Raw genomic sequence first — 23,096 nt, forward strand, 5'->3', positions numbered from 1 at the left:
CTTATGCAATTTCTTCTGCTGCTCTCTTCACCACCCTCGACGGCAAGTATGACGGACCGTCATAGGCACAACGGTCCGTCGCGGGTCTTCGTTCCAAAACACTTCAACTCTTGGAATCTGGGTACTGGGATCTCTTCTCTGAACTTCATGACGAACCTGCATGACGGACCGTCACAAGCTTCGTAACCCCACACTTGGTCAGACTTCCCCATCTTCCTTCAGCAGCTGCACTACTCTGCCACCTACGGACCGTCACAAGCACGACGGACCGTCATAAGCTCCGTAGGTGGTCTCTTCTGCATTTCTTCACTCAAAATCTCCGCATTCAGCTTCGGACAGATTTCCTGCAAAATAAAAAGAAACTTATATAAAAATTAGCACAAAAGGCTTTTGGACACACTAAACTTAAGGAAAAAGTATTAATAATACCGTGAAACCACGGTATATCAACACCCTCAACTTAAATTCGTTGTTTTTCCTCAAGCACGCACTATGACTCAATACAAAATCTTTGTACAATAGTACCCATGTTTTATCCTTTGAATCATTTGGCTATAAATCCCGATTAATATCATCAAATATATCCATGCTATCACTATTAGGCTTGAATTATGTGGGATCAGTTAATGACACAGACTCACCATGCATTAACACCTATCCTCTTCAATTTCTCACGGAGGTGCTAACAATTCCGGTATTGCAACTAGTGTCCTCACTTTAAAACAAAATCCTCATTTTTCACACAATGATTTCAGTTCGAGTATAAGGATTACTTTTCAACACTCACTCTCATAACAAAGTCACACTCATTCATACCTATTGCCATAAGCTTACCCTTATTTTCACTGCCTTAAGTTCGCTATACAACCCTTAGGATCACGATAGGACTTTCTTAGCTAGTAACATAGGCTCAGGGTCAGGTAGAGTGTATTTAGGTATACTTTAGTGACTTTTTGCCCTCCTTGACATATCGGCTAAACCTTCCACTTTCTATCATTTTATCTCACCCAGTTTCTCATATTCTTTCACCTTGCTATTTTCTCTTCTTTCTTTATTTGTGTAAGTGACTCTCTTCTTTTCTTGCTTGTATCTCTTGTATATTTTTCTTTTTCTTTACTTTTGTTTTCAACTAATTCTTGAGTCACTTTACTTTTGTTCTTTCTCTCTCTTTGTTCTTTCAACCCCACTTTCCAGAGCATTCCTCATAGTAGTCACCCTCAACTCATGGCTTTGCCATGAGTCAAGGTAAACAATACCCAAAGTTGGGTCAGGGCCATAACGAAGGTTGTTTATGCATTAGCCAGCCTCAACTTATGCTTTTGGCATAAGCTGAGGTGCACATGTCCAAGGAGGGACCAGGGCCAACACATTGTTCCCAGAAAAGATCAGTTGGGGTGAAAAAGAAAGGTCTAATTTTAAGCTCAGATTATTTGGATCAAAGAAGGATAAATTTCATTTGGTTTCTTTTATTTAGGCTAGAAATGGGCTATATTGAATAAGGGCCTATGATCCTTTCCTAATTGTCTATTACAACTTACTTTTAGCAGGACTAACCAGGCAAGTTCTAGCTCAGTATCAATAGTTGACTATTCAAATTTCCTCACACTCACTTGATATCTCATCACTATACCAGATTATCAGACACCTAGTTCGAATTTAAGACTTATGGTAATTCAATGGTGTAACTCTATTTCATGATTAGAGCCACACAATTATCAGTTACTATGACTAGTCATGCATTATTTTCCAGCTTATCAGGATATCATTTTAGCCATCATGCTCCAGAATTAAACTATGTACAAAAGATATAAACATGCCGGTTCAACAGAAAAAGTAATCAGTCTTTTGGGGGAAAAAACACAGGCAAGAAAACCGCAAAAGAGGATAGTGAATTGGGCTACTCAGACTTCACCCTAACACTCACTTTCCATTTACCCCACCCCCAACAAAAAGACATGCAATTGTCCCCAATGCATAAAAAATTGAAATACAAGAGTGGTAGGTGAAGCAAACCTGGGGTGCAAAGCGCCGACAATCAGCACGGACCGTTGTGATTATGACGGTCCATCGTCGATGTCCGTCGTGGGACACTTAAAAAAATGGAGACCCTTAAGAGAGAGGTCTCTGACCGCCATGACGTTTATGCAGGACGAACCGTTGAGAGTATGACGGTCCGTCGTAGATGTCCGTTGGAGGACACTTAGAAAATATGAGAGACCTTTAGGAATAGGGTCTCTGTCAACCAGCACGGTTGTGCAGGACGGACCGTCGAGAGCACGACGGTCCGTCGCATGTGTCCGTTGGTGACTGTTTCAGAGTGATCTTCTGCAGAATTTCCTGGTGATGTGCCTGCAAATGTAAAACCCATTAGTAGAGAATGCTACCATTACTAGAAAGAATGAAAGAAAAAAAATTATAAGTATTGGGTTGCCTCCCAACAAGCGCCTGTTTTAATGTCGCAGCATGACTGGGGACCCTTGATTACTCAGGCTTCATCAAGATGGTATGCCTCTATCACTTCATTCCCCGATGCTTTATGCCCAAAATAGAGTTTTATTCTATCTCTATTCCTCTTAAACAGCACTCCCTCCTTGGCTTTTAACTCAACTGCTCCATGAGGGAATACTTGGGTAATCAAGTAAGGGCCAGTCCATTTGGAATTGAGCTTGCCCGGAAGACAAGGCACCCCAGAACTGTCTACAAGCACCAAATTCCCAACCATAAACTCTTGTTTTGCACTTTTTTCTTCATTCTCCTTCTTCATCTTTTCTTTGTGGGATATGGCAGATACCGATTGGAACTCACCACTCTGCCTCATGGTCCTACAAATGTTGAAGGTTGCTTCTTCATTATTCAACCGAAATGTCATCTGTCCCTTCTCCATATCAACTAAGGCTCTACCTGTAGCAAGGAATGGCCTCCCAAGAATAATAGGCACTTCAAAATCGACCTCACAATCAAGAATAACAAAATTAGTCGGAAATATGAATGACTCCACTTTTACTAGCACATCATGGAGTATCCCTATAGGCCGTTTCACTGTCCGATCAGCCATCAGTAGCCGCATCGCAGTGGGTTTTGGATCCCCAAAACCCAACTTCTTGTAAATTGAGAGGGGCATGAGATTTATGCTTGCCCCCAGATCACATAATGCTTTCACAAAATGTAATGACCCAACTGTACAAGGAATAGTGAACGCACCCAAATCTTCTTTCTTTTGTACGAGGGATCTTGTAGCAATAGCACTACAATGTTGCAGTCTGCATCATCCTCAAAAGTGACCGATCTTTTCTTTGTGACCATATCTTTCATAAATTTGGCATAACTGGGCATTTGTTCTAGAGCTTCTACCAGAGGGACATTGATAGAAAGCTGCTTCAACATTGTTATGAAACGTCGGTATTTACCATCCTCAGTCTTTTTCACTAATCTCTCCGGGAAAGGTGGTGGTGGCCTAGGCATGGGAATTACCTTCATAGGTACTTCTGCATCTTTTCCATTACTTTTCTCTGCTTAACCACTACCTTTTACCACATGATCATTATCCTTCCTCACATTTTCCTCAGCAGACGGCATAGGTGGGTCACTGGTTTGCTTACCACCCCGAGTAGTGATTGCCATACAGTGCGCATCATTCTTTGGATTTTGGACATTGTTGCTAGGAAGAGTGCCCGGTTGCCGTTTGTTCATTATCGCACATAATTGGGCCATTTGCAACTCGATCTGCTTAATTGAAATTGCATGTGTATCAACTTTTTGCCCAATACTAGCTAAATCACACCTCAACTCTTTAATGTGCTCATCACTAGCATCGAACCTTCTCATTATTTTATGCAACATATCCTCAACTCGCGCCATACTATCTCCACCATCCTAGGAGTAACTTCACGATTTTGAGGAGGGACATAGGGCCAACTCCTATCGTTTCTATTAGCATAGTTACCCCTGTTAAAGTTGTTGTCGCGGTTGTAGTTTCCATCTCGGACATAATGACCCTCACGGTTGTAGTTACCATAGTTCCGACCTTGGTTCCCTTGACCTTGGCGCAGCTTATCCTGATTTGAGCCTTGGGCGCTTGGTCAGAAACCCTCGGGCTGCTCATTTACTGCATAAGTGTCCTCCGCATAATAGCATTCATCATTAGGAGGTGGTGGTTTAGCCAAGTAGTTGACTGCATTTAACTTTTCTGCACCCCCAGTGACATGTTTTAGCACCAACCCAAGCTCGGTTCTCATCTGAGCCATTTCTTCGCGAATCTCATCTGTGGCTGGGTTGTGAGTGGACTGCACTACGAAGGTGTTTCTCCCTGTATCAGACTTCCTAGTACTCCAAGCTTTATTATTCCGGGAGATTTACTCTAATTTTTCGGCAATTTCAGCATAAGGACATTCCCCATAAGATCCACCGGCTATAGTGTCCAACACCGCTTTATTGTTATCTTCCTGTCCCCGATAGAAGTATTCCTTCAATGACTCATCATCTATACGGTGATTTGGAACACTTCTCAAGAATGAGGTGAATCTATCCCAAGAACTACTAACTGACTCTCCTGGTAGTGCCACAAAGTTGTTCACTCTATCTTTGTGGTTTAGTTTCTTGGAGACCGGATAGTAGCGTGCCAAGAAAACATCCCTTAATTGGTTCCAAGTGAAGATTGAGTTGTATGGGATCTCATTGAACCATATAGCAGCCTCTCCCGTCAGTGAGAGAGGAAACACTTTGAACCCTATTACATCTAGATCCAAATCAGGCCTCCTCACACAACTTTTACACACTGCCCTTACCTTAGCTATATGGGCATGTGGATCCTCAGAAGGTAGCTTTGAAAACAAACCTCTGGCAGTGAGCATTTGCATCAGGCTACTAGTTACCACAAAGGTGTGGCATGTGGGTAGAGGGGGCAAGACAAGTGGCCCATCCGAGTCTGCTATGTTATCATACCCTCTGTAGTATGCTTGGGGCCGTGGAACGGGATTTTGTCCCCTTTGTTGATGTTCACCAGGAGCATCGGGTAACATCTGACCATGAACATCCACCGGAGCTAGGATGTTCTGGTTCGGATCATCATCATTTATTCCCAAGTTTCGATTCATATTGCGCAGTGTACGCTCTAGATCGTGATCGTAGGGAAACAAGGGTTCTCTTCCTCTCCGTGTATTTGGCATACAAGGAGGATAGTTCTGAAAAGAAATCAAAAACAATAAAACAAAGTAAAATCAAGAAAATATCAACTAAACTATAGTAATAGGTTCAAGTTAATCTAAAAGCTAGATTCCCCGGCAACGGTGCCAGAATTTGATATGCTCAAACTTACTTCTCGAATAAGAAGTAAAGCGGTCGTGTCAAGTAAATAACCCAACTAGTGAGGTTGGGATCTTTCCCACGAGGAAAATAGTCTAGACTTAACTTCAACCTATTATTACTATTGTTTGGTCAATGACTTCCTTGGAAAGTAAAAACATAAAAAAGGGGGGTTTCTATTTCTAAATGAGTGGAAATAAATAACAAACTTGAAAGAGACACTTAACAGCTTTGACAATTGAATTTTAATCAATTAATCAAGGTAACTAGGGTTTACGTGTTCCCCACATGTTCATAACTTGATAATTCTAACTATAACAATTCTTTCCTAGTATCTTGCATGCAAAGTGATAAGTTATGTATTTCTAAATTCTTGGTCCGGCATCTAGAAAATCTCACTCCGCACCTTGGTCCTGCTACGTGTGTTGCTATCCTAAACCTTTATCCTTACCTCATATTAAGCATCGTATTCGATATTTGACTAAGTTATTACCTCGTACCAATCAATACTAGCCTATTAGATAGTATACACTAAATCTATGTTAATAATTCTTTTCCTATTATCTACCTCCTTGGTCCGGCAAGTAGCATTAAGGCGAGTTCTAACTTTGGTCATCCGTTAAAAAGACTTCTAAACGAAAGAATTATTAATACATGCAAGACACTATTCTAGAATTGTTATTTTAGTTAGGGTTTATCTCATTATTTACCGATGGTTCCCAAAACCCTAGTTATGGAGTTTAGTTACTCATAGCCATAAACATAATATTCAAATATATTAAATATGAATTCATGTACTTACTTCAATGAGAAAGAGTAAAATCCAAAAGTTTGCTTGATTAATATCCAAAAATCACTTGCAAGAATCTCAAAATCCAACACTAATATACAAAGTCTAAAAATCTGATGTCTAATCTCATAGAGTCTAACCTCAAAAACGAGGTTTTTTGAACTATATATAAAAAATAAAAACCTAACTAAACAAGGACTCTGTTTGCTGGAAATCTGCCAAAACGCGGCTGGGTCGACAGACCACGCGACGGATCGTCGTGGTCACGACGGACCGTCATGGACTCCGTCGTCCCATACTTATGCAATTTCTTCTGCTGCTCTCTTCGCCACCCTCGACGGCAAGTATGACGGACCGTCATAGGCACAACGGTCCGTCGAGGGTCTTCGTTCCAAAACACTTCAACTCTTGGAATCTGGGTACTGGGATCACTTCTCTGAACTTCATGACGAACCTGTAGGACGGACCGTCATAGACACGACGGACCGTCACAAGCTTCGTAACCCCACACTTGGTCAGACTTCTCTATCTTCCTTCAGCAGCTGCACTACGCTGCCACCTACGGACCGTCACAAGCACGACGGACCGTCATAAGCTCCGTAGGTGGTCTCTTCTGCATTTCTTCACTCAAAATCTCCGCATTCAGCTTCGGACAGATTTCCTGCAAAATAAAAAGAAACTTATATAAAAATTAGCAGAAAAAGGCTTTTGGACACACTAAACTTAAGGAAAAAGTATTAATAATACCGTGAAACCACGGTATATCAGAGGTGTAGATCTCCAATTGGTTGGTTTGATACTTTTGATATGAGACTTTGGTAACTAATATTTTGAAGTAATTGTTGAGAAAACTATCCTTTCTTACCCTCACCTTATTTTGATTATTTGAGGACAAATAATGGGTAAATTGGTATCTAATGTAACGACTCATTTGGTCGTTTTGAGCACTAGAGTTTTTTATTTCATAAAATACTTTTTGATAGAGTCTATATGGGTATTTTGAACTATTCTTAACTATAATTATAAAACTAATGGATAAGTTTGAATTATTTATTTAATTGGTGGTTAATGGGCCCACATTCATAATTTATTTAGTATCTTATGTCTCTTGGCCCGTATGTAAACCTACATTAAATTAAAAGAGGATAGCAACCCTCTTTTGATTTCAAAATTATTGGAAGAGAAGTTGCAATATCTTTTGTGATATGATTAATTTTGAGTGAATAAAAGTTGAAAGCTTAATGAATATGGATATCAACCTATTATACCATATTAAAAAAAGGAAAAACCACCTAAATACACATCTTGTTTTACCATAATCAACAAAATTTTCTATCATTTAAATAATTAAAAATCTCTCTCAAATATATCACTCCCTCTTGTTGATAGATCCTATTTCCCTCTCGAACACATCTCTTCCCTCTCGAAAAAATGTCTCTCGTCTCTAATTCATTCATTCCCTCTTGAATACATTTGTCCCTCCCTTCCTTATGTATCTGAATGTCCTATCTCTTCTCGAATACATCTCTCTCCTATATATCTAAATGTCTGCTAATATACTGAGAAATTTAGTAATATAATTAACTCATAACATTATGAGATTTATATAAATTATGAGCATGTTTAGATTGACATCCTGGTTATTGGATTTGGTGTAATTACATTGTTGTCCTGGTTGGAAGGACAAGCAATTACTTGGTCAGCGGGTAATTGGTGTAATTGGCAGGGTGTAATTACACTTTACAATTCACCTCATTCTCCTTTCCCTAATATGAAGATTGAGTCATCAAATCCTATGAATTGTTGGTAATTACATCGTGTAATTACCATCTGATTACTTTTTAATTTCTATTTTTATTTTTTTGTTTTAATTTTTTTAATTTTATTATTTAATTTTTTATTTTAGTTTTGTTGTTCTAGAATTTTGTACAAATTTATTTTTTATTTAATATTATTATATTTCATTTTCTTATGTTCTCAACCTTGCCTTACATGATTCTATGTAATTTTCTTGTATTATCTATTTATTTATACCATGCTTATTTTCTCATTAGCATAATTTTATTTGTATTTTAATTTTTAAATTAAAATAAAATTTATAGTTAAGTAAGGTTATAGACTTATGATTTCTTTATTAAGAAGAAATAAAAATAAGTATATTGAAATTTTTTATAAGAGTATAATGTTAAATTTTTGTTTTGAATTTGTACTTATGTTATATTTCCAATTCATTTGTTTTAGTAATATTGAATTTATAGATCATTTTTTAATTAGACTTGATAGATTATATTTGTGTCAAAACATTTTATAATTTATAATATTTTATTTATATATTATTCTTTTTTATCGAATATGCATTTCACGATGTTCGTAGAAACTTCATACTTTTAGTTGTTACGATCAATTCAATTAAATATTTTTTAATTTGTAAAAATAAATCAATTATTTTTTTCATAATATTAGTAACTAAAAAAATATGTTTATTAATTAATATATTTTTAAAAAAGAACATATATCTTAAATATTTAATTCAACGTCATTTATAAAGTTTTTTATTCGTCTAGTATAAAAAATTTAAATAATTAATTCTTATTTTTAAGATTTATTAAAATGTATGATTGCAATTGTGCATCCAAAGAGAACATATTTAATTACACTATTGCATTCAAACAGGACGTGTATGCAATTATAATGTGGCAATCAAACAGATTGTAACTACATCAACTTCAATTATCGAGTGGCTTCCAAAGAGACCCTATAAAAATTGAGCGAATTACCAAAATATGATCTCGTTTCAGTAGCACTAATTTTGACTATTAAGTTAAAAGGTCAAATACATAAACAGATTTCTAAACTTAATGGGTTTTTTTCCTTAGGTACCTCAACTACGTCATTCTCCTATTGAATCATTGAACCAGCAATAATTTGTTCCTTTAAAATAGTATTGGTTGATTTTGATCGGCTTTTATATTGTAAATGCCTTCAATTATGTTCGAATTATAATGATTTGATTGAAGGAATGTTAAGACAAACCGTGTTACTCTCATTTGTTTTCTAATGTGTTCAAATGACTTAAATAAAACACAACTATTCTCGAATATTTTCACTATCAATTTGACTAATGAGTTCTGAAACAACATATGTAACCTCTATCAATACCCCTTATAAATCTGATTTCACACCAGACAACCGTGTTTGTTTAAACGGAACAAATTGTAGATGGTTTAATAATTCAATAAGAAAACGAAGGACAATGACTTAATTAAAGTACCTAAGAAAAAAACCTAACAAATTTAGACATCTGTTTATATATTTGACCTAAGTAAAACCAAAGCACGATAAAAAAAAAATGCGACGCTGGTTTCTCCCCCGCCCATAGCATAGACCATAGTTGTTGTTGTTGTTGTTTGTTTCTCTGCGCAAGATCCGATTCTCAAACATCCTATCGCTCTTTATCTTATATAATATATCAATCGCCCTTTTGTTTATCCTTTTTCTATTTGTTTTGTTGGTGATTTCTAGGTAATGGCTTTTCACTTGCGATTTTTCTTGATTTTTAGGTGAAATTACATCTTGGATCTAATTAAGATAAAAGGGCGGGTGGGTTTACTTGGGATTTTACATATTTATTTCATATTAAAATTGAATCTTTATCTTATCTGGGTTTGGGTTTGATTGAGATGGTGACAGTGAATATTGGAATGCTCCATTATGTATTGGATCATGTATATGGTGCGTTTGTTCACAGAACAAAACTAAGCCCACCTTTCTTTTCAAGAGGATGGGGAGGTACAAAGCTTGATCTTTTAGAAAAAATGATTAAGCAATTGTTCCCTGAACAGAATTGGCCTCCCACATTGGTACAACCTGTTTGGAAAACTGTTTGGGAATCTCAAACTGCTACTCTTAGAGAAGGTTTTTTTAAGACTCCTTGCGATCACCAGCTGCTTACTGCATTGCCTCCAGAGTCTCACATTGCAAGGGTTGCTTTCCTCACCCCCAAATATACCCCGTCTCATAAGACCGCCTGTGTCGTTCATCTTGCTGGTTAGTTACTAATTTGATTCATTAATTCATATATTCTTTGTGATACATAGATGCTCATTTTTACATTTGGTTTCTGTTTTTAGTTTTATTTAATTCTATCTGCTTGTGCTATTCATTTATTTATATGAACAAAACAAATCCTAGGTGTTTCAGTCTCTTCTAATGTCATGTTTGACTTATAACTTTCTTTTTTAATCAACCAAGTCATGATACATTTGAAGGTGGCTACACCTTACCTTCTTGAAAACAATGAGATGCTGGTGAACCACTCTTCACTATTGAGCAAACAAGTTAGTACATACAACAAGTGGAAATACAACTGTTGCTTCAACCTCTCCTGCTGACTTGGAAATATGGAAGCTTCCATCTATCAGGCCTTTCTTCTGTCTTGGCAACACATTAAAGTTAGAATAGATACCACTATTATCAGTGGTGCGGCTCGGGGATGCTGACTTGTCGGTAACTTTGTTGACTTACATAAAGAAGTGGTTGGTAGTGACTTGGTTGGATTTCAGCAAGAGCTTAATCTTATTCACAATGTCTTCAGTTATCCAAGGACTTGTCCATGCACCCTGAATACAGCTCTGCAACAGGAGGGAATCAGTTTCACCAAATACCATGTGGAGACCATTCTGAGTGCACCAATTGAGACCACAAAGAAATGATTCAGCTTCAGCCAGATCACTGTTCCCTCTTCCAAGTGGTAGACAAACAGCCATTGAAACGTGCCATCCTTGTCTCTCACCACCCCACCTCCTCCACAGTTCCCTTCAATACAAGAACCATCTGTATTAAGCTTTATGAAGGGACAGTGAGATTTGATTTAAGAGACTGCAATAGAAATATGTTCCAGAAGTTTCAAGTCCATCAGTTGACAGATACCATTCCAATTATCAGGGATTGGATAATTGAGTAACTGGAGTTCAGTGAGCTGACTAATATTGAGGCTAATAAGTGTAGTAGAACTACTCTAGAAGAGATCTTTGTCATCATATTTAGCACTACATCTGGATCTCCATAACTCCCAAAGAATGATAGGTGGCATGATCTTAAAGTGGAAAGGAGCTATGAAGTTTCTGCATTTGAAGTTCCAGAAGGCATATACGATGTTTCCTAGGGAGGATCTCCTTTAGTTGATGCCCAGCCCTCTGCATAGTATTGCCAGATTTTTTCTGCAAACTGTCAGAATAAAAAATGTGCTCAGCTGTTTCTCCTCTTGGTCTTCTACCAATTACACGGCAGCAGTAACATATGGACACCAGGTTAATACCAAACCTTGCCACCCTGTCATCTGCTAGTAGTCTGTTCTGAACCTTGCCACCCTGTCATCTGCTGGGGGTCTGTTTTGAACCTTGCCATCCTGTCATCTACTACCTGTTCCATGGCAGCCGCAACTGAATCTTGTGCCTTGTTGAGTCGAAAGGAGTCAACCTGAATGTACTGCATTATATTATGCTCCCTTATACTGTATTATCCTTTAACCAACTCCTATTAATTTTCTAAACAATACCAGCTCTGTACAGACACAGAAACCATCATCTGCTAAGATTTCAACAAACCCTTGAATGACGAGGCAAAACTTACTGTAGCTTTCTGACAAAGCAATTTTCAATTGAAGAAATTAGTTTTATCCTTTTCTTGTCACAATATAGTCCTATTATAATGTAATAGTATTCATTTCTTTTATCATCTGCTGATTGGACAGATTTCAAATAGAAGATATAGCTGCTTCCAAACAGATGAATCACAACTATGCAAAAATTATTCAATATTTAAAAACAAAAAGAGAATAAATGACCAAACTTTTTTCGGTTTGTCTTACATATCGAGAACCGTTGACAATGCATTGCTGGTAATGTCATTATCCTAACCAACTCTGCCTTTGCACTGTTGAGTTCTTATTTTTTTAGTTTTTGCCATCTGCAGGTACGGGAGATCATACTTTTGAGCGAAGATTGCGTCTTGGTGGTCCATTACTGAAGGAAAATATAGCAACTATGGTGCTAGAGAGGTAACCATTAATTCCAGAGTAATGTCTTCGTTTTTTTTTTTTTTTGATTTTTTTTGGTTCTTTGTATACATTTCTCTTATTCTAATATCCTTCCGTGTTCTGCAGCCCTTTCTATGGAAAAAGACGTCCATTGCTGCAGCGTGGGTCAAAGCTGTTATGTGTTAGTGACCTTCTGCTATTAGGACGAGCCACCATTGAAGAGGCCCGTTGTCTTTTGCATTGGTTGGACTGTGAAGCGGGTTTCGGGAAGATGGGTATATGTGGACTTAGCATGGGTAAGGCATAATAAGCTTCCACTGAAAAATTCTAGCTTTTATGATTTGTAAAATCACCATTTTTTTATGCATTTAAAGATGATTATATCATTTGGTCTTTTGAACAATTCAACCTAGTTTGACTCGTTCATCCAGTTTGAAAAATATCATTTTGTTTTTTTTGTCAGTGATGGTGTGTGAAATAGATAATTAAGATCTTTAGTGGTTTAAGTTTTATGTGTGCAGTGCATTTAACAGTTGAAACTGATCCTATTAGAAAAAAGTGTAAAAATGTTGTATGTGTTGGGAAAATTTTTTGAGTCACAGTAAATTGAAGCTGTCAAAAGAATTGTTGTTGAGGAGATGGTAGAATGGGCTTTGCAGTCGCTGCAGGAATAATAAAAAACTTCCTTTTTTTGGATAATTGCATGTTATGCCGTATGACCTGTTAATTATCAAAACAAAAGTATAACTGTTTTCCTCATTGGTTTCTTAAATTTAGCTATTAGGTTCCCCCTACTTTTAGATGTATACTATTAATAAAGGAGTATATCCACATTTTTTATCCAACCATTGTGCACATGAATGTAGTTTATCTAGTACGTATTGGATAGAACATGCATAAAATTCACGTCTCTTCAAGGAACCTTGTGTTAAAATATGTTTTCTCTTCGATGATATCTAGGAGGAGTACATGCTGCTATGGTTGGTTCATTGCACCCAACACCTATTGCTACACTCCCTTTTCTCTCTCCACATTCCGCTGTTGTGGCATTCTGTGAAGGAATACTAAAGCATGCCACTGCATGGGAAGCACTGAGAGATGATCTTTCCATGCATGAGGCTTCAATGACTCTTGACGAAGTGAAAGAACGGATGCGAAATGTGTTGTCTCTCACCGATGTTACACGGTTTCCAATCCCAAAAGATCCCAGTGCTGTAATATTTGTTGCCGCCACAGTAAGTGCTAGATCTCACTCTTTGCATGGTATGGTTTACTTGAGGAGGGCCCGGAGCATTTTGATTGCTCCTTCTTACTCCGATTTATGTGTAATTCCATATCAAGCATGTTTATTCCTGCTAATCAGATGTCCATTCTCACCATTGCTCCTTCACACTTCTTTGTCATGTCGGTATCCAAACTAATGTTTGTTTAGTAGCAGAATTACTGATTTGCTTTTGAAATATCAGCAAAACCAGTGTCGAACCAAAATTTTGGATTCCACATTTTTTTCATCTGTGCGAGCAGTGGGGCAGAGTTCCTTTCCACTAGAGTATAATTTTCTGTTCAGCAGTTTGATCTAAAACCAATATCAGGTTGTTTCCTAATAGAGAAGGACATCTCTATTTCTTAATGTAAAGGAAGTATGCAAGCTTAATGTGTCATCTTAATCATTTTTCCGCCTTGAAGGTATCATACCCCTGTGAAAATGTAAGAGTCTAAGATAAGATGACCACAGTGGAAAGGTCAATCGGGTTGCTATAAGTATCTAAACGTAATATGTCATCTTGATCTTTTTTTCTCCTTGAAGAGCATACCCCTATGATAATGATAGAGTCTAAGATGGCCACAGTGAAAAGGTGTTTAGCTTACTATTTAGAGCGCCAACAGGTAGATTCTTCCTTCTTATGGAACCATATATAAGAGTTGAGACTTCCATCTCATGAGGCTCCCTCCCGAGCTACCTTGTCGGCTTTTGCATTAAACCACTATTTATGCTAGCAATTTGAGCTTGGACTTCACAATCATTTGATTTAGTGGTGTTGTGCTCTGGTGCGATGCCCATTGAGTTTCCTCATTTTGAAGAGCCATACCTTCAAAGATGAAAAGTGTCTCGTTCTTGTTATAGTCTAATTTTATCTTATGACCTCAAATCTCAATCACATATGGCTCCAACTGAAGAACAAACATGATATCTTTCCTTTGAGCACGGGAACCCTAAAGGGTCATGTACAACGTTTCGTTGACAATTTTAAAACACACATAACTAATACATGTATAAGTTATCAGAGAATGTATGCGTTATTTTATGTAGGATAAAAAGTGAAATAACTAATATATGTAAAAGTTAACTCATTCCTGCATAAAATAATACATGGCTTCACTCATAACCAATTTCTACTTTACTAGTACCTACAAAACTCTTACCAACTACCAAATGACCCCTAAGTACTCTGTATTACCTTGTCTGGAAAAAGCTCTACATAACAACCGATATACTTAAAAAGGAAACTTTTGAATGTAACGTAGCATTTCAGGCAAACATTCATTGCTTTTATCTAAATGTAGTTCACAGTTCTCATTTAATTATTGATCAAGGGTTTGTAACCACAGGAAATCTCATTAACCGTTCTTTTTTCAGGATGATGGCTATATTCCAAGGCACTCGGTGCTAGAACTTGAAAAAGCTTGGCCTGGCTCAGAAGTTAGATGGGTTAGAGGAGGGCATGTATCGTCCTTCCTTCTCCACAATGGTTCATTTCGCAGGGCGATAGTGGATAGTCTTAACAGGCTAAAATGGAAGGAGTCACCTCTGTGATATTCCCATATTTGTGAATAATACACCATGTAATTATTATGTGTTCTTCGCCTCTAATTCTCAAATGAAATTGATAGTAGATTCACTGGGCCACAGTTGATATTTAAGCATTTGCTGGAAAATGAAAAGGTGCTGGAAAAGTTTTCATTCATTGCTTCTCCGTGTTGTTGTGTTACTTCAAAGTACAGTCTTTGTTGAGAGCTGTCAAACAGATAAGGTATCGTTGGTGAAATTTCCACCTATAATTTTTATCTAATACTTGTTGTACTGTATTTGTATGGTAGTAGTTTAATTTTTAATATTTGTTATACTTGTTTTATACAATTTTCTTTTGTGTGTATTTCTTTCCGTACTTTCTTGTGTCGAATATATTTCTTTTGAGGTGGGGGCTTATCATTCTTTGACTCACTAAAGTTAAGATCTGCATATACTGTATCTTTTGTAGACTTCACTTAATGGATTACACAAAATATACTGTTGTGGTTCCTTTTAATTAGGTATGTCAGTGTATCACTCGTGGTACCTAAAGTTTGTATTAGGGCATCTCTAATCATATACTTTATTTTATCCTCTAATTATAGAGTTCTCTATTTTTTTTCGAAAAATCAATTCTATTTTTTTCGAACTATCAGTTCCAATTTAATCTCTATTTTACTCTTTAAAAATATCTTATTCTCTCTCGTCAATATTATTGTTACGCCTCGAGACTACCCCGTTGACGTAACACGGGACCTAGGATTACGAGTGAACCCAAGTTTATCTTGTGTTTGGCATATATCGAGCATATTAAGAATAACCGAATAAAACATGTACTATCAGAAGCTAAAACAATGGATAACTGAAAGTGAGGAAAAACTCAACTAATCTAAATGTATAAAACATACTACGAGTTTGATAACAACTGAAAGATGAACTTAACTATTCAAGTTGATTCTATTGCTATGTTTGAAGAGCCTCTAACTGACTTGAGTTGTTAGGACATGCCTCCAGCCAACTCTAAAAAAACTGAAACATTGAATAAAACGACTAAGTGGAAAGCATGTTTATTGTCCTCGAAGTAAGAGGACTCATCACTAAAGCTGCTGAAATATGGATCGAGACTCGACCTAAGCACAATCTGGGGGCTGAGTGCCTGAACCTACATCATGCAAAGATGTAGCGTAGAGTTTACGTCAGTACTTAGAATATGCTAAGCATGCAACATAGAAATACTAAGCTGAACAAAACATATAAGCTGAACAAAGCATAGCTGAGCAAAAATGTAAATACTGAAACATTAACTAATCATGAAAATAACCTGTTGAACTGAATGCTAAAGTGTATACCGAGACTTGGTCAAATGCACTGAAAGTATGGCTATAGGAGCTATTATTATCTGATATAAAATCACGTGATCTAAACGTGGAGTTCAATGTATACACCTCATCGAGAAGGCCCAATATACCTTGTCACGGGTATAAAGGCAAGATTGTGTGATCACTAAATTTGATGTCCAACAGATGGGACTTATAATCCTACATGGGCACATAATTCTAGGACTATGAGGGTACGTTAAACCCTAGTACAACTCAGTGCTAAGTCTATTGGCTCCCAACTAAATATGTATATGATTGAAATACTAAATAGCTCAAAATACTGACATGCATATGAGAATGCAACATTTATTTATTGATAATATGACATTCAAAATCTAGAGCATGATTATCTGTTTAATTAACCTATCAAGTATAATTTGTGAACTAAGAGAATATATACAACAAGGATTTTAAGTTTCATACAAGGAACTAAGCAAACTTTCCAAGAAACAAACTATTTCGATTTTAGGATACTACAACAGCTAAATCACAATAAATTAGAAACTCTATGTATATACAAGATATGGAGAATCAAGGAACTGACTGACTTTTAGGGACCTAGTGGATGAAAGGAACCACTAGTGAAATTCCACATATATGGTGAAGAAATCTACGAAGAAATCCTTCGATTTCGGGGCTGAAACTTGAAGCAAACCCTCTTGTTGTTCTTGGGAAACTGATGCTTCTTTCTTCTCCTTTTTGCTTTATGTTTGGATGATTTTTGGTGAATAAAGGTTTTAGGTATATTTGACTAAGTTATTAGGCTTAAACTGAGTAAAACGACGTAGTTTAGGCATCAAACGACGTAGTTTAATTGTCAAATGCTAGGAAAAAGGACCAAAATGATCCTGATTTAAATCTAACGAGTGCCACCTACTACATGATTGATAGAACATCGGTTGACCTACCAACCGTCGGTAGGAGTCGTTGGTCAAGCTCTGCCCGACATGGCTTTACTAAAACGAGCATAACTTTTTACTCAGAGATGAAATTTTTGCAAACTCGGTGGCGTTGAATAAAGGATTCAATTATCACTCATTTGATAGGTCATGGGCCACCTAATTAATTTTGTGCTAAAATATATGACCGTTTGAAGTTGACTCAACAATTGTTTCCCTCTAATTAGTTGCTGACCCTCACCTACGGTCCGTAGGTTCAACCGCGGACCATCCTGGTCGACCGTGGGCGGGATCAGAGACCATAAACATTTGGTGCCCAACAATGGACCGTGTGTCAGACCACGGACTGTCAGTGTCTTCGTGGTTCTTGCACTAACACCTGGAAAGCTGCGTTTTTCTATTTTCTCAAATTCGAGGTGTTACAATTATATTATTATTATTTCTATTTTATTCTTATTTTCTTATTTCATAATATGAATCATTTATTCTATTTTTTTCAAATAATTATTTTACATAATTTTCGTGTGATATAATCTTTTATTTTTTCAAATTTTTTATTTAATAAAAAAATTGCATTATTATAAATTTTTAAATAATATAAATTGCAATAAAATATTATATTATATACAAATTAATGGACAATTCAAATAAAAGTGAGCGTTAATGAAACACAATTACATAAACATTATATAAATATTCAACTTTCAAGATTACTACGTTACTCTCATAAATGCTCTATTAACACATTACAGAGTTAAAAATAAGCATTTTTATCTTTAATTTTTTATGTCTAGCTAAAATTGCTCAACCCGGAGACTTCCAAATTATATTAGTGATGGAAATTAAAATATTATTAATTCGAAATGAAAATGGTATATATTAAATAAAATACATTTTTTTATTATATCATATTTCATTTAAAAAGAATTACGAATATTCAATATTTAGTCAATGACATTATATGTTCATTACAATATAATAGAAATAATAATATACTAGTAAAATAAAAAGTGTGAATAGTAGTTTCCCGAATTTGGAGAACTACTTTCTCTTATCTAAAAAATGATGGATACAGACTAAAATAAAGAGGAGTTGGAGTGATAATTCTCTATTTACTCTCAAAATATAGAGAATGGAGAATAAAATAGAGGTGAATTGAAGATGGTCTTAGTAGTTTCTTAACGAACAATTTGTCGGTTGATCAGAAGAACTGATTGTGATTGCTGATCAGTTAGTCTTATTCCCTTTGTTTAATTATGTTTTCCCTTGTTTCATGGGCTCCTATCCTTGGGGCTTTTTGTAGGTCAAAATCTTTTTGTTGATTAGTTGAATAATTTTTTATGTTCAGTTGTTTTTATTCACATTAATTAATAAATAAAAAGTTTGTTTAAATGTTTTGATAATTATGTATACCTGATTCTAACCTTGATAAAATATGTAGGCGTCCCTTCATGGATTTGGTAATATAAGTTTAAGAGTTCAGAAAAACTTAATCCTCTTTCAAAATCCAAAAAAATATAAGTTTATTCACTATCTTTATTCAAAAATACAAAAAAAAGAAGGGTCCTTTCCTTCTTTAAGTATCAAAAAAGAAAAAAAAAACAAAAGTTTTGATCTTTAGAGGTAATGTTGGAGTTTTTCGAATTCCTCATTTAAACCAACTAATCAAAATCATTAATCTGGAAGTTCAAGATTAGAAATAGGATTATCTTACACTTCTTATAGTAATTCAAGAAAACAATAGATTTTATCTTAAAGAAAAGAAAAATAAGCTTTGTTATTTAGTTTTAGTAAAAATAAAGTTATGCAAAGATCTTATTCATGTTCTCAACCTTTTCACGTACACAATTCTAAATGAATTTGATCATTGCATTATCAAATCATTTTTAAAAAGTAAACAATTAAGGAATAATAATTAAGAAATGAATATAGTTGAGCAAGTCAGGATTAAACATTAGATTCTCTAAACTCATTCTATAAATAAAGGACATGTATACACATGACGTACAATATGTGATTTTAATTGAAGGATGTCTAATCTTATTAAGCTTTATTATACATGCACAAAGTTAGCTTAAAGTTGGTTGGTTTGTGGTTATACTGCCATCACATCCATACTATACAAGGTCAAAGGAAAAAGCGAAAATGACTCGCAAAAAAGGAACAGAGTAAGATAATGATAATGTCCAAAATCAGGTGGTTTTACAAGAATCAATGTCAATAGAGGAAGTAAGGATGTTGAGACAACAAATGGCTTAAATATGTGAAGATTGGATGAACGGACAAGCTCCACCATCTTTTATTTGTGAGCATCTAAATACAAATATTTCAACCCCTATCCAAGTATCGACAAGTGATTCAATCTATCCATCCGAATTTGGCTCATAATTACACATTCAACGTTGCTGGAATTTCCACGATACGCCTATGATAAGTAATCCACTCCTCATGCACAATGCAACGACTAATACAGATCCACAACTACACTGATACCAAAATCCAGCAATGATTTTCCACATAAAGTTAACATGATCGAGGTTATACCCTTGAACTGACTCTCAAAATATCAGGTTCTTACCCCCACACTTATTAGTATAGTTCCCCTAATGAAGATGAGAAAATTGTTAATAATGATGAACATGAATAAATGACTAAAAACTGAAGAGCTTGGAACAGACTGTAAGAACTATATAGAGACCACAACGTCATCTCATTCAGTTATCTGTGCATATTTCCCATGTTCATTTGCCTGACGGCTATAAAACTTCAAAGTTTAAGAAATATAATGGTCATGAGGATCTTGTAGCTCATTTAAAGAGATACTGTAATCAACTAAAAGAGGCTGGAAGCAAAGAATAATTTCTCATACCTTATTTTAGGGAAAGTTAGGTGAAAATTGTCTCTGGTTCATAGATCAAGATATTTCTAACTAACATACATGGGATGATTTGAATCAATGTTTTTGTTCAACAATTCCAATATAACATTGACATTTTCCAGATCATACTTCACGTGTCAACATGAGGAGAAATATCACTAAATTTTTTTATAAATATCTTAATTAGGTGGAGGGAGCAAGGTACTAGGGTTAAGCTAGAAATAATTAATGTTTTTATACAAAAGTCGACCACTTTCATTATTTACTTTTCATAGTTGAAAAAGAATCACGGAAATTATATTGGTGAAATGGTGAAAAGTGACATCATGTCTGGAAATATTGTAAGTCAAGTTACTTTGAAATCCAAGACACAAGTGATTAAAATAGATTAAGGGCCCGTTTGGATGGGCTTAATAAAAGCAGCTTTAAAAAAGTACTTTTAAAAGTGCTGAAACTTATTTTTAAAATAAGCAGTTATGTGTTTGGATAAAAGTGCTGAAGTTGTTATGTCAAACGTGAAAAGGGAAAAATGGAAGAAAGAAATGTTAGGGTTATATGGGTAATTTGGAGATTGTATAAAAATATTAAGCACAAAAAGATAAAAATGTGGTCAACTTAAAACAGCTTATAAGCTAAAAAAAAGCATCCCTACCCCAGCTTTTAACTTTTGGCTTAAAATAAGTTTTTTTTAACTTAAAATAAGCTATTTTGAGTATTGCCAAACAACTAAATAAGTTCAAAAACCAGCTTTTAAGTCAGTTTGACCAGCTTTTAAGCTGAGCCAAACAGGCTCTAAAAGTCTTGGGGGAAAGAAAATGAAAGAGGATGTAACAATTGTTGCGTCAAGCATACAAAAAATTCCAAGAGATCCGCTTTATCAATATGCACCATCTCAACTCAATAACTATCATCCCATGCAAGACTACAATATTATATTGTCCCTTCTAAATGTGCAGTCTACAACAATAATATGCACATCTACCAAATTATCATTAATGGCGAGCGCCCACACATCGAAATGTTCGTCCTGCTTCTCAAAATTGTCACACTCTGAGCGTACACCCTAGTCGTGTCCGGCACGAATGACCATTGTTAGTCTTGTGCGAACCCTTGGTCTGGCTTACTCAACTCAGCGCAAGACGCAACTTAACTCAATTATATAGAAATGGAAAAAATTCTCAATAAAGAGACACAATTGGACTTCTCAAAATCTATCTATGAAGCCTCTAAAACTACTCTGATGAATGTTAGGACAGACCCCACAACAATTTTGAAATAGAAAGACTAGAAAGCAATAAAAAAATCATCCGGAATGCAAGGAGGCTCACCACTCACTCTGGAGCTCAAGCTGGATTAACAAAGCGATGTGTGCTGATCCGGGTTACCTGCGTCTTCATCATAAGAAGATACAGGCCAACTGGCTTGTAACAACCCTAAAATGGCTATGTTAAGTAATGCTTAATGTATCTGGAACTCCTACAATTAGATCGGGTTCACACTGACTGATGCACGTAGAACCAGGCCTCTGAACCCTTGCAACACCCAAGCCAACCAACTTGGTAAGTTAGTTGAGCTAGGAAAGGTTGGGTTCAGCCATGTAGGCACCCGAATATGAAGATCTACCCGGATGATTCTTAACCAGACTTAATAAGGGGTAATCTTATGTTTGGAGGGTCTAGTGGTAAAATGGTCTTTTTCCAGGCTAAGGGTAAAATTATAATTAACCTAAATATTTAATTAATTAATATGGTGGAGGGGCAATTTGGGTGTAAAGGGCCGAAATTGATCCTTTTAAGCAAAAGTTACGACCGTTTGAAAATGACCAAAAACTCACTTTTAAAATCTGGAAATTTTTCAGATTTCTCTTTTTATTTCCAAAAACATTTTTTCTTGATTTTCTAGCTTATTCTTAGTTATTTCAAGTTACCGGATGTTACAAAAATTTGCAAACACCATTTAATCTGTTGGGTATGTAGCAAGAATTGATGGGAAATAGAGGGAATGAGAGGAATTTGAAAAGTTTAGAACTTGAAAGGTTGGGAACTTGAAAAGTCCTCTAATACTTTAATAAAAAAGGCAATAGTCCCTCATCGGTAATGAAATGAAAATAGGAGAGTTTAAATAAATAAACACTCCTATTAATTATTAAAAGGGTTGGAAAGAGGGACCCCCCTCGCGCCGTCGTCGCTCGCTTCGGCTTCGGCTTTTGCTTTTGCTTTGGCAAATGATCGATCGAGAGATAATTTTTTGGACAAATTTATTTTAATTATTTATTTAATTGATTAAATGGCCAAAAATTATTTTCAATTAATCAGTTGATAACAGAAATTAACCGAAATATTTTCAACTTTTTAGTTAACCCGACCCGACTCGGATCCGCGCGCGTGACCCGTTTTAAATTCCGTTATAATTAAAAATTCCCGCCATTGTTCTGAAAGGTTGCAACTTTCAGGAACAGTCAATACCATTTGAAAGTTTGCAACCTTTCATTAATGGTTGTGTCAATTCTGAAAGGGTTGCAACCTTTCAGAATATATTATTTTTGCCTATAAATACCATTCAGTCTTCAGAATATTTATTAACGAATTTTCTGATATTTCTTCTTCTTAAAAAACACATTTTTCTCCGTGTACTTTCCTGTTGTGGATTGATTCGCTGACAGTTGAGTTTTTGGTATCTATACTCTACTAATTAAGATCATTTTACCCTGGGAGGTTATATTCCAAATCAAACCTCGGATACTAGAGGGGAATAATTTCATTAAGGGGACACTGTGAATTCAGTGGACTTGATTTTCTTCCTAAATTATCAAAAAGTGTATTCAAGATTCTGTTAAGTTTTACAGATTAAATCTTTTTTACAAATAAATTTATGTTCATCTTATTTACTGGTTCTAAAAATCTCAGTTGTTTCGTGTTTCTGAATGATTTATTACAACCAGTAATTTCTGATTTTCTTAACACAGATTGGCAACATAATCCCCATCTAAGACAGGAATTTGGAGGAGATGGTAGGCCAAGG

General features: G+C 35.7%; 1 protein-coding gene across 1 annotated transcript; it reads left to right on the top strand.

Moving 5' to 3' along the window:
* The first annotated feature begins 7,990 nt into the window (after positions 1–7,990).
* LOC101250969 (uncharacterized) lies at positions 7,991–15,283 on the top strand. The gene is made up of 5 exons (XM_004234797.5): positions 7,991–10,138; positions 12,065–12,149; positions 12,255–12,424; positions 13,089–13,363; positions 14,767–15,283. Exons 1-5 carry the CDS (start codon positions 9,772–9,774, stop codon positions 14,941–14,943), a joined length of 1,074 nt encoding a protein of 357 aa, XP_004234845.1. The 5' UTR covers positions 7,991–9,771; the 3' UTR covers positions 14,944–15,283.
* The last annotated feature ends 7,813 nt before the right edge of the window (positions 15,284–23,096 follow it).

This window comes from Solanum lycopersicum, chromosome 3, assembly GCF_036512215.1.
Source record: "Solanum lycopersicum chromosome 3, SLM_r2.1".
NCBI lineage: Eukaryota > Viridiplantae > Streptophyta > Magnoliopsida > Solanales > Solanaceae > Solanum > Solanum lycopersicum.